Source organism: Nyctereutes procyonoides, unplaced genomic scaffold (genome assembly GCF_905146905.1).
Source record: "Nyctereutes procyonoides isolate TBG_1078 unplaced genomic scaffold, NYPRO_anot_genome, whole genome shotgun sequence".
Lineage (NCBI taxonomy): Eukaryota > Metazoa > Chordata > Mammalia > Carnivora > Canidae > Nyctereutes > Nyctereutes procyonoides.
Genome location: NW_026575044.1, coordinates 27,832,503 through 27,845,683, shown reverse-complemented (window position 1 = coordinate 27,845,683; position 13,181 = coordinate 27,832,503). Strand labels below are relative to the sequence as shown.

At 44.0% G+C, this 13,181-nt stretch overlaps 1 protein-coding gene across 3 annotated transcripts in view; it reads left to right on the top strand.

Moving 5' to 3' along the window:
• The first annotated feature begins 434 nt into the window (after positions 1-434).
• MAPRE2 (microtubule associated protein RP/EB family member 2) overlaps positions 435-13,181 on the top strand; it is a 153,966-nt gene continuing 141,219 nt past the window's right edge. Inside the window, exons 1-2 of one of the 3 annotated variants that reach the window (XM_055324169.1) lie at positions 1,844-2,605; positions 3,284-3,432. Coding sequence is in view for 1 of the 3 variants with exons in the window: in XM_055324168.1 (XP_055180143.1) it covers positions 2,582-2,605 (24 nt within the window). In the remaining 2 variants the exon portion in view is untranslated. Of the gene's footprint in view, positions 1,156-1,843; positions 2,606-3,283; positions 3,433-13,181 lie in introns of those variants that run through there. The other 2 variants (XM_055324170.1, XM_055324168.1) reach the window with 2 other exon arrangements.

The window sequence follows — 13,181 nt, the reverse complement described above, 5'->3', positions numbered from 1 at the left end:
TTTTCTGCTTCAAAGTTTGATCCTCAAAACCAGCAGCACTAACATTACCTGGGAGTTTGCCAGAAATGCAGGATAGCAGTCGGGATTCCAGACCTACTCAATCAGAATTTAGTTTAAACAAGGCCCCAGGGTGACCCATCTGCATATTAAAGTTTGGGAAGCACTGTGCTAAGCCACTTCACTATGCAGACTTCACTTTAGAAGGATGCTCGGGAGAAGGAGGTACTCTTCCCCCCCCCCCCCACTTGCAATTGGGTGGGGATGGGGGCAGGGAGAGGAAGTAATGTTTGTGTTCTCCAAGGGCAAAAGGAAGGATTCAGACAACAGGTTCGTGCAGTTGAGAGCAGCAAGGGTCAGGAACACTTCCAAAAGCAGCAGATACTAACTAAGCTGGGTCTTGAAGCCAGAACATTTTCTCAATTCATTTCATTAAAAATAGGTACTGTTCCAAATGGACCAGTGCCCACATCAATAATCTGTAGTTAGCTTCTCCAGCCTGGATTCCGTTTTCCAAACAGAATCCAATATCCACAGCACCAAAAAGCAGATTGGAAACCTCAATAAAACTTGCTAGGATTGCATTATCAATCGTATTATCCGGTTGAGAGTTGCCTGGTTTGATCAACAACGTTCACGACAAAATTAGTTTGTCCTTTGTTATCAATTGTTCCCCCCGAGTAGGAGTACAAACACCTGGTCTAAGAGGCGGAAGCACGTCGGTTGGCGAGCAGGCTCCCAGCCACAGGTGATTAATTCAGGGTGTGGCGTCGCCTTTTCAAGACCCCATTCTCAGGGGTGCCGGCCTCCCTTCTCCCGGGTGGGGCCCAGCAGTCCAGCTCCCTGGGGCGGGCACTTTATTCCATGTCCCCAACTCACTCTGGCTTCCAAGGGCCCTGACCCGCGTGCCACCTTCCAACCAGCCCGCCGACGGGTCACCTCGGACCCCGACGTATCCCGGGCTGGGGTCTCCACCCGCGCTCCGCACCCTCGGGCAAGGGTGGCGCGGGCCGGGCTCTCCCGGGGGGACCAGCGGAGCGGCGGCGGCAGACGGCGAGTCACGTGTGGCAGTGGGGGCGGAGCGCAGCCGGCCGGGTGGGTGGAGAAAACAAAGCCCCCAGCTGTCAGTAGGGGAAGGAGGCGGCAGCGCCGGAGCAGGTGAGTCAAGTGCATTTAAAGCGGTACCGCCCTGGCGCACCCCGACACCTCCTGCCCTGGCGCAGTCCCTCCCAGGCCCGGCGCTGGCCGCGCCTCCTCCCGCAGCGGGGGGGCTGCAGTCCGCGCGTCGCGGAGCCGGCGGGACCCCGGGTCTCCGTGCCCGCAAGAAGTTGTGCGGGGGTCGGCGGCGCGGCTCCGGGGTGTGCACCCGCCGCCTTCCCGCGGGCTGCACCTCTCCTCCGTAGCCCCGGCGCAGCGCCCCCGGGGAGAGGGGAGGGAGTCGGACTGCCACGCTGGCAGAAGCAAAGTGGACTAGCTCCGGGGAGAGGGCCGGGGCCGGCCGGGACCGGGACACTTGGCGCTGGCGCAGAGGGGGCTTGGGGGTGCGCGCCCGGCGCGCGCAAACCGGGGGGCGCCCGACTTGGGGCGCCGGGACTGAGAACCCAGGGCGCTGGCAGGGGCAGACCAGGAAGAGCCGCGCGCTGGCGCTGGCGGGCTGGGGATCAAACCCTGGCCCCCCGGCCCTGCGGCCGCCCCGGGAGCTTGCCCTCCGGCGGAGATGAGCCCCTCTGTCCGCCCCCCATGTCCAGCTTCGGCTCCCGCTGGTGCTTCTGACGCCCAGGACTGCAGGGAGCCCAGGGCGCAGGGCGAGGGCTCCTCGGCGACTCCCCACTCTGCTTCCGTAGCAAATTCTTCAGTCCACCCTTAGAAGGGCTGCGCCAGAGCCCAGAAATCCCACAAAGGGCTGCAGGAGGGGTGGGCACCGAAAGACACCCCGCCCCCGAATGTGGAGCGCTCGGTAATGCAGACTTTCAAACCCCGAAAGGGCTCGTGGGTTTGGTCACCCCTTGAGTCACTTTGTCACTCCCGTGCCAAGTGCCGCCCAGCGCAGAAGGCAGAGCTCTAACCTCGGAGGAAGGGGCGCTGCAGCCATTCGATCCGGAGGAGCCTTTGTCTTAACCCCCCGTCCCCTTCTGCTAGTCATCGCCGGGTCAGTAGCGCGTGGAGTAATTAATATTCTGAACAGTAGCCGTCCCTTCACCCCGGCGCCAGCCAACCCTGCTGTCCCCTCCCTGCGGCTTCTCTCCATCACTTGCTCACGTCCCCTCTTCCAAAAACGTGGAACGTGGTCCAGGCCCGCGAAGCAAGAGGAGGTCACGAAACGCGCTCCGAGGCAGTCCCGTAAAATGAAGGGTTAAGCGTTCGAACCTGCACCCGCCCTCCCGCGAGGAGACGGAAGAACTTTCTTGATTAGCATAGTATCTACCCCGGGGCCGCGCTGCGAGGCGGCGGCTGGGCTCGGCGCGGCGCGGCGGGCCGGCCGGGTGGAGCGTGCACCCGCGTCTCGGCTGCGCTTTGACGCAGCACCTGCTTCTAATCTGAGAGGACCCGAGGCTTGCAGCTTTGCCGAACAGGACTCTGTGGAATGAAACAGAACAGAGATCAAAAGGTAACAGTAAGAATAGCGCCATTTGAGATGCTTCCCCCAGCACTAAATTTGGCGAAGTTTTTAGAAAGCTAAGGGCGGAGATGGTCCTTGTCTAGACAGTGTTCCTGCTAAAAATGCCCCCTTGCTCTGCTTCGCTAGCGTTCTCTGCGGCTGCCACCCTGAGTTATCAGGGGGACTAAGTGTCAGTAGGTCTCTGAGACAGGTTGGGAAGCCACCGGGTGGGTGGTCAGTAGTTATGCTAAACTGGTAAGGTTCACTTGCTCGGGGAGGAGTGAGGCTTGTCCAGTGCAGAGGTTCCCAAACTTTGCTGCCTGTTAGAATTACCTGCGGAGCTTTGGAAAAGTCCTGATGTCCACAAGTCATCCCAGCTCGTTTAAATCAGACAGTTTGGAGGTGCGAGCCAAGCATCGGATTTGTTATGTTTTATTAATCTCCGGGTAATTTCATTGTGCAGCAAAGTTTGAGCATTACTGACGTGGGGGAAAAAAAAACAGAGTTCAGTGGCCAGCAGCTGCAAGCGATGCTCGACAAGATGCCAGTTTAACTACTTGGGCGGGTGGGGGGATGACGCTGAAACTGGAGTGTTGCTGACGAACGCCCTAGGGCGGGGGACTGTCATCTGGCAGCTTGGCTGCCGGTGACACCTGCCACATCATCTTTCACCCTCTCTTGCCTTAGGTCCGGTTCTTACTGGAAAGATCGAAGTTCACTGTCATGCCTGGTTTCTGCACGGTTGTTAAGGAGACGGGTAGAAACTTTCATTCCCATGATGACTCACGTGCGCAGGCCGTGGGGAAACCCAGCAGAAACTAACTGGGAGCAGCCTGGTGAGTCAGCAGGCTGCACTCCAAGGCGGAGCCCGGGCGATAGGAAGTAATTGCATCCAGTGCTTCTTGCCGCGCACTCTTCCACTCCTTTGAAAGCATATTTGAATCTGTGATCAGGATTTGCTTGCTTATGGAAGCCCATCCCTTTTCCAGCACCTATCCTACCAGCTTCATTACTGGTGCTCTCTCCTGTTAGGAGGGGAAACACAAAGCCAAGGAGGCATCTTGTAATTTCCTCCGTGGGAGGCGCATAAAAAGAAGCAATTGGAGAGTTCCGACTCCTTAGGGTTATTTCAATTATGTGAAGTAGAGAGGATGAATCTGCAGCCCATAAACTTTGAATACGGAGAAGTCAAATACTGTTTGGTTACAAGCTCAGTGCTGGATTCAAGGATCTATTGAAATAGAAATCATACCTAAGATTTTGAAAGAAATGTTGCTATTAACCAATGATTTCTTGCTTTTAAAAAAAATTTCCTAAGGCATACCTGACCCTAATAAAATAACCTGTCTTAAAGTATACACAGATTTTTAAATAAACTTTCTAATTATTGCTATTAACTTCAGTTTTTATACCTCTCCTTTCCTTCATTATTCTTTATATTCCCATGACTCTTTCCATCATTGCCTAAATGCTTCCTTCCCCATGCTGTTTCTTTAAGGGGGAACAGCAGTGCCTGGCACACAGCAAGCATTCGATGTTGTCAGCTATGGAACTTTGTTGGACTCTCTCATAGCCCCTAGGTACCCTGCTTGGTATTCTCTCCTAGGGGCCTTTGTGTCTGCAGCAGCCATAGCACAGAGGATAAGACCTTTCATGCTCTGGATGCTACTCGTTTATACTGAACATTTTCAAAAGGTGGGGAGAACATTTGTAAGCAAAGCATCCTGAGTACATACAGTTTCATTAGTTTCCAAGACAGATATTCTGGATATGTAAGACCTGAAGGTCTGTTTCAGTTCTTAAGTGCTGTAAAGTGGTAGCTCATTTGTTCATTTACAGTTTTACATAAAATAAGTTAGCAATTTTTTAGCATAAAATAAAGACAATTTAACTAGTAATTGTTATACCTAACTGCATTCTCACGGATCAAAGGTTCACTTCATAAGTTTGCTCTCTGCCAATTATTATGGGGGAAAAAAATCCAACTATACAGATGCCTAAACGAATCCATGAAGCTGGAAGAGTTATTTCAGAGCACAGGACAAATAGCACTTTAATACTTAAACAGCTTTTATTGTCATTGGCCTTTATTAAAATTAGCACAAGTGAGGGACACCTGGGTGGCTTAGCGGTTGAGCATCTGCCTTCAGTTCAGGATGTGATCCTGGAGTCCTGGAATCGAGTCCCACTTCGGGCTCCCTGCATGGAGCCTGCTTCTCTCTTTGCCTGTGTCTCTGCCTCTCTCTGTGTCTCTCATGAATAAATAAATAAAATCTTTTTAAAAATAGCACAAATGTATTTAAATAGCCAGCATATTTAAAAACGAGAAGTTGGAAAAAAAATAAAAACGAGAAGTTTGTTGTGTTCTTTGACAGATACCATGAAAAATAAATGTTAATAAGAATTTCCAAAGGCCAAAATGATGTAAATGAACCCATTCTCATTTCTGTGTAGCTTAGAAAAGGACTAAGGATGCACTTCTGAAATCCCCATCCCTTTTTTGGGAAGTGTAAGATATTGAAAGGCTGAAATGTAGTCTAGACGACTGGGTCTAATCCAGATTCATCAGAAACTGTTAATCAGAGAATAGTGTAAACCTAGGTCCGCAGTATTTACAAGTAGGACAAAAGGAGTGAGGTACAAAGAAGGTGTGTCATCTCAATTTTAGAAACTCTCAAGTTTTTGAAAACAGATGAGAATCATCCAGTTTTTTTTTACCTTAAATTTATACAGCCCTTTGATTTTTTTTCTTAAGATTTATTTATTTATTTGAGAGAGTGAGCGAGCACGAGCATGAGTGGGAGGGACAGAGGAAAGGGAGAGAGAATATGAGACTATATACTGAGTGTGGAGCCCAAGGCGGAGCTTGATCTCAGGACCCTGAGATCAGGACCTGAGCTGAAATCAAGAGTCAGAAGCTTAAATGACTGTGCCACACAGGCGCCCCCCAGCCCTTGGGTCTTATTAATTAACATATCAGGGCCTAAACAGAACTGGATAGATAGAATTCCCAAGTGCTAAAAAACACAAGTCCCAAAACTAAATGATACTCCAAACTCCTTGTCCAGAGTCTATTACATCATGCAGCTGTTTCTTGAATAGGGTTGGGTATAATCTTGCTTGGAGGTTTTGGCTAGATAAGTTCAGTTCTAATTTTCTGCTTTCTCCTTAAAATAGGAGAAACTGAGTGCCTGGGTGGCTCAGTCGGTTAAGCGTCTGCTTTCCGCTCAGGTCATGATCTCAGGGTCCTAGGATAGAGACCACATCAGGCTCTCTGCTCAGCAGGAAATCTGCTTCTTCCTCTCCCTCTGCTGCTCCCCCACCTTGTGTTTGCTTGCTCTCTTTCTCTCTTTCCCCATCAAATAAATAAAATCTTAATAAAATAAAATAGAAACTATTTACATACATCATGCTCTCACTTGACTTTACTCTTAAGTAATCAACCTTTGGACTGGGCCAACGCCCAAATATCCGAGCCATCATTAGCTTCTTATCTAGATAACTAAAGTAGGGAGTTTGAGAATCTTTGCCCAAATTATAGAAGCATAAACTTTCTTGTTTTAGGAGCCCATATAGATTCATCATCATTCAACAAAAACGTAAATGCCCTGTACAACTTCTTTACTAAATAGTCCTTCAGTCTCTACTTCAGGGTCTCCTTCACCACACATTCCATCCACAGTATTTTCTGCAGCCTTCACCAACTGGAGACCACAGAGAATAAAATAATAAAACTCATATTTACCTGCAACCCTCTTAAATACTTAAGTGAATTTATTCTCCCTAATCAGGAAAATCTGGCTATAGTATTTTGAATCTATTAATCACACAAATTTTTGCTCCACATTTGCCACCATAAATTTCAAGAGAAGTCTTCAGAATTGTGATTTGTTACACCAGAGTTATAGAATATGATTATTGGTAAATTGCCTCCTAGTAAAACCTAATCATCTACATACTTCAAAAATGACTACTGACAAACTTCGTGTAATGGCACTAGGCTTGCACTGAGTTGAAACCCATGGCTGCATCTGTTTTGCAGATTAACAAACTATGGCCCACTGGTCTGTTGAAACCTATGAACTAAAACTGGTTTTGGTATTTTTTTAATGGTTGAAAACATCAAAAGGAGAACAATATTTTGGGATCCCTGAAAATTATACAAAATGCAAACCTAAGTGTTCAAAATGGTTTAATTGAGCTTAAGTCTTTTTTTTTTTTTTTTAAGATTTTTACTTATTGAGAGAGCATAAGCAGGGAGAGGAGCAGAGGGAGAAGCAAGTTCCTCATGAGCAGGGAGCTCTACTCAGGGCTTGATCCCAGGACCCTGGGATCACAACCTGACCTAAGGCAGCCACTTAACCGACTGAGCCACCTGGGCCCCAGATTTGAGATTTTTCATTAACTGTCACTCTATACACTTAAAACATGGTGTGGTAATGTGCTGTTTTTGAAAATAGCACTAAGCATGTATATATATTTTTTTTCTCGTATATATTTAAGATCAATTACTACTTGTAAAAGAAGTGCTCATTAAATAATCAGATTTTCATACAGTCACTTACATCACTAGAGGCTGACAATATGCCATAGACAACTTAGTTTGAAATTTCCAGGTTCAAAAACACATCAGATTATGATCTAGAAATTCAAATTATTTGCCTTCTGCCCAAGGCTGGACCAAAAAATATTCTTTCTATTCTATTCAAATAGAATATTTGAAAGAACAGTAACTACATTGATAGGAACTTGTCTTACTTTTTTAAGTGTTGCCTCATAAAATTTCCTTCAGTTAAGAGAGCTTCCTCTTTTTGATGACTTGTTAATGCCACCGACTACAAATGAGTTTCACTTAGATTAAGAGCAATTTTAAGGGTTGTATATATAACTGGTCCTCTTCATCCCTTCCAGAATCAGTATACTTGCAATTTAGAAACCAAAAATGGTGGTTAGGGTTCCTTTTTCACTAGATCAAACAATGCATTATAAACAATGTAAAGTTTGAGGTACCTGAGATCAGCTAAATTATTCCTATAAACAAAGCAAAAAAAAAAAAAAGCATATTTAACCCTATCCTAGGACTATTGGACTATTAACCCATTCTTGCTCCAGATAGAATAACTGGGGAGAAGGATGAAGTGGCACAACTAAAGACAGACTATGTAACCAGTTCAAGTGAAAAGTAACTTTCCTCCCTTATCATAATTTTCACATTTTACTAATTCCATTTTGTTTAATATAGCCTGTGCCATGAATATAACACATGTAGCTGTCACTAGAGTAGTTTCAAAGTAAAACAGTATGGAGGGTCCTCAAAAATAGAACTACCTTATGATCTAGCAATCACACTACTATTAAAGAATATAAGAACACTAATTCAAAGGTACTTGTGCATCTCTATGTTCATAGCAGCATTATTTACAATGGCCAAGATATGGCAGCAGCTCAAGTGTCGATTGATGAATGGATAAAGAGGTCATGGTACACACACACACACACACACACACACACACACACAGATACTATTCAGTTGTGAAACAAAATGAAATTTTGTCATTCACAATGATGTGGATGGAACTAGAGAGTATAATGCTAAGTGAAATAAGTCAGGAAAGACAAATACCTGACTTTACTCATTTGTAGAATTTAAGAAAGAGAACAAACAAGCAAAGAGGAAAAAATGAGAGACAAACCAAGAAACAGACTTTTTTTTTTAAAGACTTTATTTATTTATTCATGAGAGACACAGAGAGGCAGAGACACAAGCAGAGGGAGAAGAGGGCTCTCTGCTGGGACCCTGATGTGGGACTCAATCCCAGACCCCGGAATCATGACCTGAGACACCCAGGCATCCCAGACTCTTAATTATAGAGAATAATCTGATAGTTACCAGGGGGGGAGGTGGGTAGAGGAATGAATTAAATGGGTGATGGGAATTAAGGCGAGCACTTGTGATGAGCACCAAGGGATGTATGGGAGTGTCAAATCACTATATTGCACACCTGAAACTAATATGCTACATGTAACTGTAGTTATTTTTTATTTTTTTTTGAGAGCATGTGAGCGGTGGGGGGTAGGGGGGGCCCATGGAGAAGGGGCAGAGGAGAAGGAGAGAAAGAATCCTAAGCAGGCTTTCTGCCCAGTGCTGAGCCCCACATTGGGGGCTCAATGTCATGACCTGATCCGTGACCTGAGCAGAAATCAAGAGTTGGATGCTCAACCAACTTGGCCACCCAGGTGCCCCATAACTAACTGGAATTTTTTTAAGATTTTATTTATTTATTCACAAGGGACACAGGCAGAGGGAGAAGCAGGCTTCGTGCAGGGAGCCCAATGTGGGACTCGATCCCAGGTCTCCAGGATCACACCCTGGGCTGAAGGCAGCACTAAACTGCTGAGCCACCAGGGCTGCCCCTAACTGGAATTAAAATAAAAATTAGAGTAAAAAAAAAAAAGTAGTTCCAAAATTAAGAACTAATTAGATTTTACTATATTTTTACCACAGTTAAGAAATTCATAATTTTTAATTGCTTGACCAGAGGCAGAACACTCAGGCATTTTGCTAACAGGTAAACCTTGGTTTTAACTTAGAATTAATTATAAATGACATGACCAGAATGACTATTGGTATTTGGAGTTGGTAAGAGAAGGGAAAATAAGCCAGAAAAGGCAGGTGGGAAACAAGGCAATTTCTTTTAGTTTTAACTGCTGAAGTATCTGAAGCTATCTGTCAGATGTCATACGGAAAAGTGAAACCAGAAAACTAGATTACCCTCTTTAAAAGCTGGTAAGGCTGCTTTCAACAACTAGTAAGCGAGAGGTGAGAGCGTGCCTGCCACCACCTTATACTTTCTTTCCTTCTTTCTTTCTTCAGCTTGCCAGGATTGGACCTATTAAGAAGCACCTTTCTTGATTCTAACCTAGCAACCACTATCTGCCTTTCCTACTGATCTTCTTCAGTCTCCAAAAGTAGAAAAGAGAGAGGGAGCTAGAAGGAAAATCTTTCTGCATTGCTCTCCTGCGTTCTTCCCCCAAAAGGAAACTGTTGATAGAAGACTTTTGTTAGCTTCACTTCCGGCTTGCCTTCTATCATAATTTTGTTTTCTTAAATGTGGTCTTCTGGGCACAAATCTTCTAAAAGGAGTTTCCACACATCAGCAGCAGTAGTGACCGCGTGCTCTATGTGTTATTGGCAAATCCAGAGAGCTGTTCTCTATGCAGCTGGAATGTTTAAACAATACTGTCAGTGGGTCTGTTCATTTTCCATGCCAGTTATCTGTTCTCTCAGCCCTTTGGGGTAAGTTAGGATCTTGGGGCAGGGGGGTGGCATTTATCTTGGGTTGCCAGGCTAAATACAGGATGCCCAGTTAAATCTGAATTTTAGACCAACAATGAATTTTTTAGAAGTATATATTACATATATGTATTACATAGGGTACACTCATACTAAAAAAAAAAAAAAGAATCTTTTATCTAACTTTCAAACTTGGCATCCCATCTTTTTGGTCGTTCGAAATTTGGTTTTATTTTTTCTTTTCTCTTTTTTTGTTTTTGCTAAATTCACAACCCTACTTCTGTCCCATAATAGGGACCTACTTTGTCTCAAAATGCCTAGCTTTCCTGGTATGTAAAATATTTGATCTGAGACTATATGTCCAAAATAATAGATTAGAATGTCTGAGCTGCCTTCACCTACAAATAAATAAATAAATAAATAAATAAATAAATATCCAAACCATTATCTAAAGTTTTCTGTACATCTTACCTAATTAAGAGGGGAAATGAAAAGTAAACCCGAACTAGAAAATCAGCAATCTTATTTTGTAAGATATTGTAATTGTATTCTTTCTATTCTTTCAAGACCTTCCAATAGAATAGATCCATCGATGGGTAGATTATTAGCAAGTAGAATATGTGAGAAAGCACCAAGCACGTCTATGTGGCATTGCTTATCAAAGTTCCAGGATCTTGAATGAGTCCAGGGAAGTTCATTCCCAGGGGATTCCAATGATGCCACACTAGTCAGGTGATGTCCCAGGACCTGCAGTTCAGTGTTGCCTATGAGCATCTTAAAATGCAGAATTTAGGCTCCACCCCAGATCTTCTCAATTGGTCCTCACTTTAACAAAATCTGTAGGTGATTCACATGCACAGGGAAGTTTGAGAAGCCCTGAAGCGGAGGATTTACTTGTTCACACATAAATGGATGTTTTGGTTTAATACCATGTTGAAATAATCCTTAAAACTCTCTTTAATACCTAAGAAGAAATAGTTCCTTTTGACGAAATATCTTTGGTAAGCAACTATTTCTGTTTTCTTCTTGTAAGAATATGAAATGACCATTTCTAATATTGTTTTATAATGTACATATTTAACAAAATAAGACAAATGTAAGGTTGAAAAAGACTCTCAGAAGGACTAACTGGACAGCCTATTATAAATAACATGCTGGTTTTCCCTTCATTAATAACCCATAAATTGGGTGGCATGCACGTCCTGGCCCTCACATCACCAGCAAATCTCTTGTGTTTCTTTATTTCGTGTATTGTAAGTTTCATAAGAGTATTTAAATGCCAGCACCACATATTTATCTATTTATATTCCTAGGTTCCTTTAAAACTGAACAGAGGACATATAGTTTGAGCCTATGGCAAATTCCAAACTGCTCTTGTGGAATTTTGAGTTTTAAAAAGTTATACAAAAAGTTCTATAGATTTCAATTCCTTTCGAGTTTGAAATACTTCCTTATGCCTGCCCCCTTGTTTTTTAGAAGTTGTAGGGCTCCTGGGTGGCACTCAGTTAAGCAACTGACTCTTGGTTTCAGCTCAGGTCATGATCTTGGGTTGTAATTTCAAGGTCGTAATTTTGGGGTCATGAGATCAAGCCCGCACCAGGCTCCACGTTCAGCACGGTGCCTGCTTGAAACGCTCTCTCCCTCTCCCTCTGTGCCCCTCCCACCCCCTAAAAGAGATAAATATATCTTTAAAAAAAAAAGGTATGGTGTTGTATCACAGAAAGAATTCTGGAACTGGAGCAAGATCATCAGAAGGCCTTATACTTAAAACTAGTTCTGCTGCTGACTGAGTGTCTTTGGAGATGTTACTTAACATCCTTAAATCAACATCCCTCAAATGGAGTTTTCTCATCTGTCAGATAGAGATAGTGGAGTCTGGTTTGTCTCGCAGGATTCTTGTAAGACTCAGATAACGTATAAGTCTCTATGAGGACTGTATTATGTATAGTGACACAGTCATAAGATTTGTTTAATAGTCTTCAGAGAGGGCTGGCAGTGGACTAAATATTATATCTGTAGTTTACTGCAACACAACTAATTTGGAAGAAAGGTGATGTTAATTTTGAGAGTCCCTTTTATGCCCTGGAAATGGAACCATTGAGGGTATATCTTAGAGACTTGTGGCTCTATGTCCTCAACCACAGCCTTCCCTTCTGCTCCTCAGAAACATTAAGGTCTCCCTCTTGCCTGGGGCAATGGTATGTTCTGGGACACCAAGCAATGAATGCCTCATCAGGGCACTACTCTTTGCTCTGTGAAGTCAAAAGACACAATGTTTGGTGTTTTTCCTTCTGTCAGGATTCTGTATAATTCCTCCTGCGTTTTTCTCCCAGGCAAAATATACTATAGATTATAAAAATAGATTATAAAATAGATTATAAATAGATTATAAAAATATACTTTAATGTTTTTAATTACTCAACTATTTTTCTAAAATATGCTGTCTTCAAAAATACACATCTTTAGGTAGCGATCATAACCGAGTCATCAGTTACTCAGTAGCTGTGTATCCTGTCTCATCACATAATCCCAAATTGGAGGAAGCCACGTGGTCATTTTGTCAAAAGACACCCCAGTACAGAATTCCCCTTACCGCCACATGGAGGAGAAACTAATTTATCCTTTTGTTGTTGTTTTAATAAAAACAACATAAGACACATTAGGGAGAGTTTGAAAAAGATGAGGGAGGAGTGTGAGGGGAGCCACTCCTAATTTTACCAGCTCTGTGCAACTATTACAAAAACAAAACAAAATACAATTTCCTTTTTTGTGTAAAGCTCTCATTGACTGTATTCACATTCAACACTATTTCACATAAACATTTTCCTTAGCATGTTGAATGTTGTTTCTCACATCCAGGATAATGTTTCTAGCTATAATGTCTTTGCACATTTTTCTGCCTGGTATGCTTCTTTAGTGGATCCAGGCTCAGCCTTTGTCTTATCTCAGGTGTTAATTCCTCAAGGTCTTTGCTGCTTCATGGACCCGTGACATCTGCATCACCTGGGAGCATCCTATAAATGCTGAAGCTACACTTCCCTTACAGACATTCTCAATCAGAATCTGTGCTGTAATAAGATTCTCAGGTGTTATGGATTAACATGTGAGAAAGACTGTTCTGGAAAGCCTTTCCAATCTTCCTAACCATTACCTCCCCCCACCTCCTGCAGGCCCACCCATCCAGGATAAGTCAGGGGACTCATTGTGATTTGCCTTAATTTCCCACATATGGGCCTCCCCAGCACATAACTTGGTTGGAGATGGGGATGGACTCATATGGCTCTTCACGTC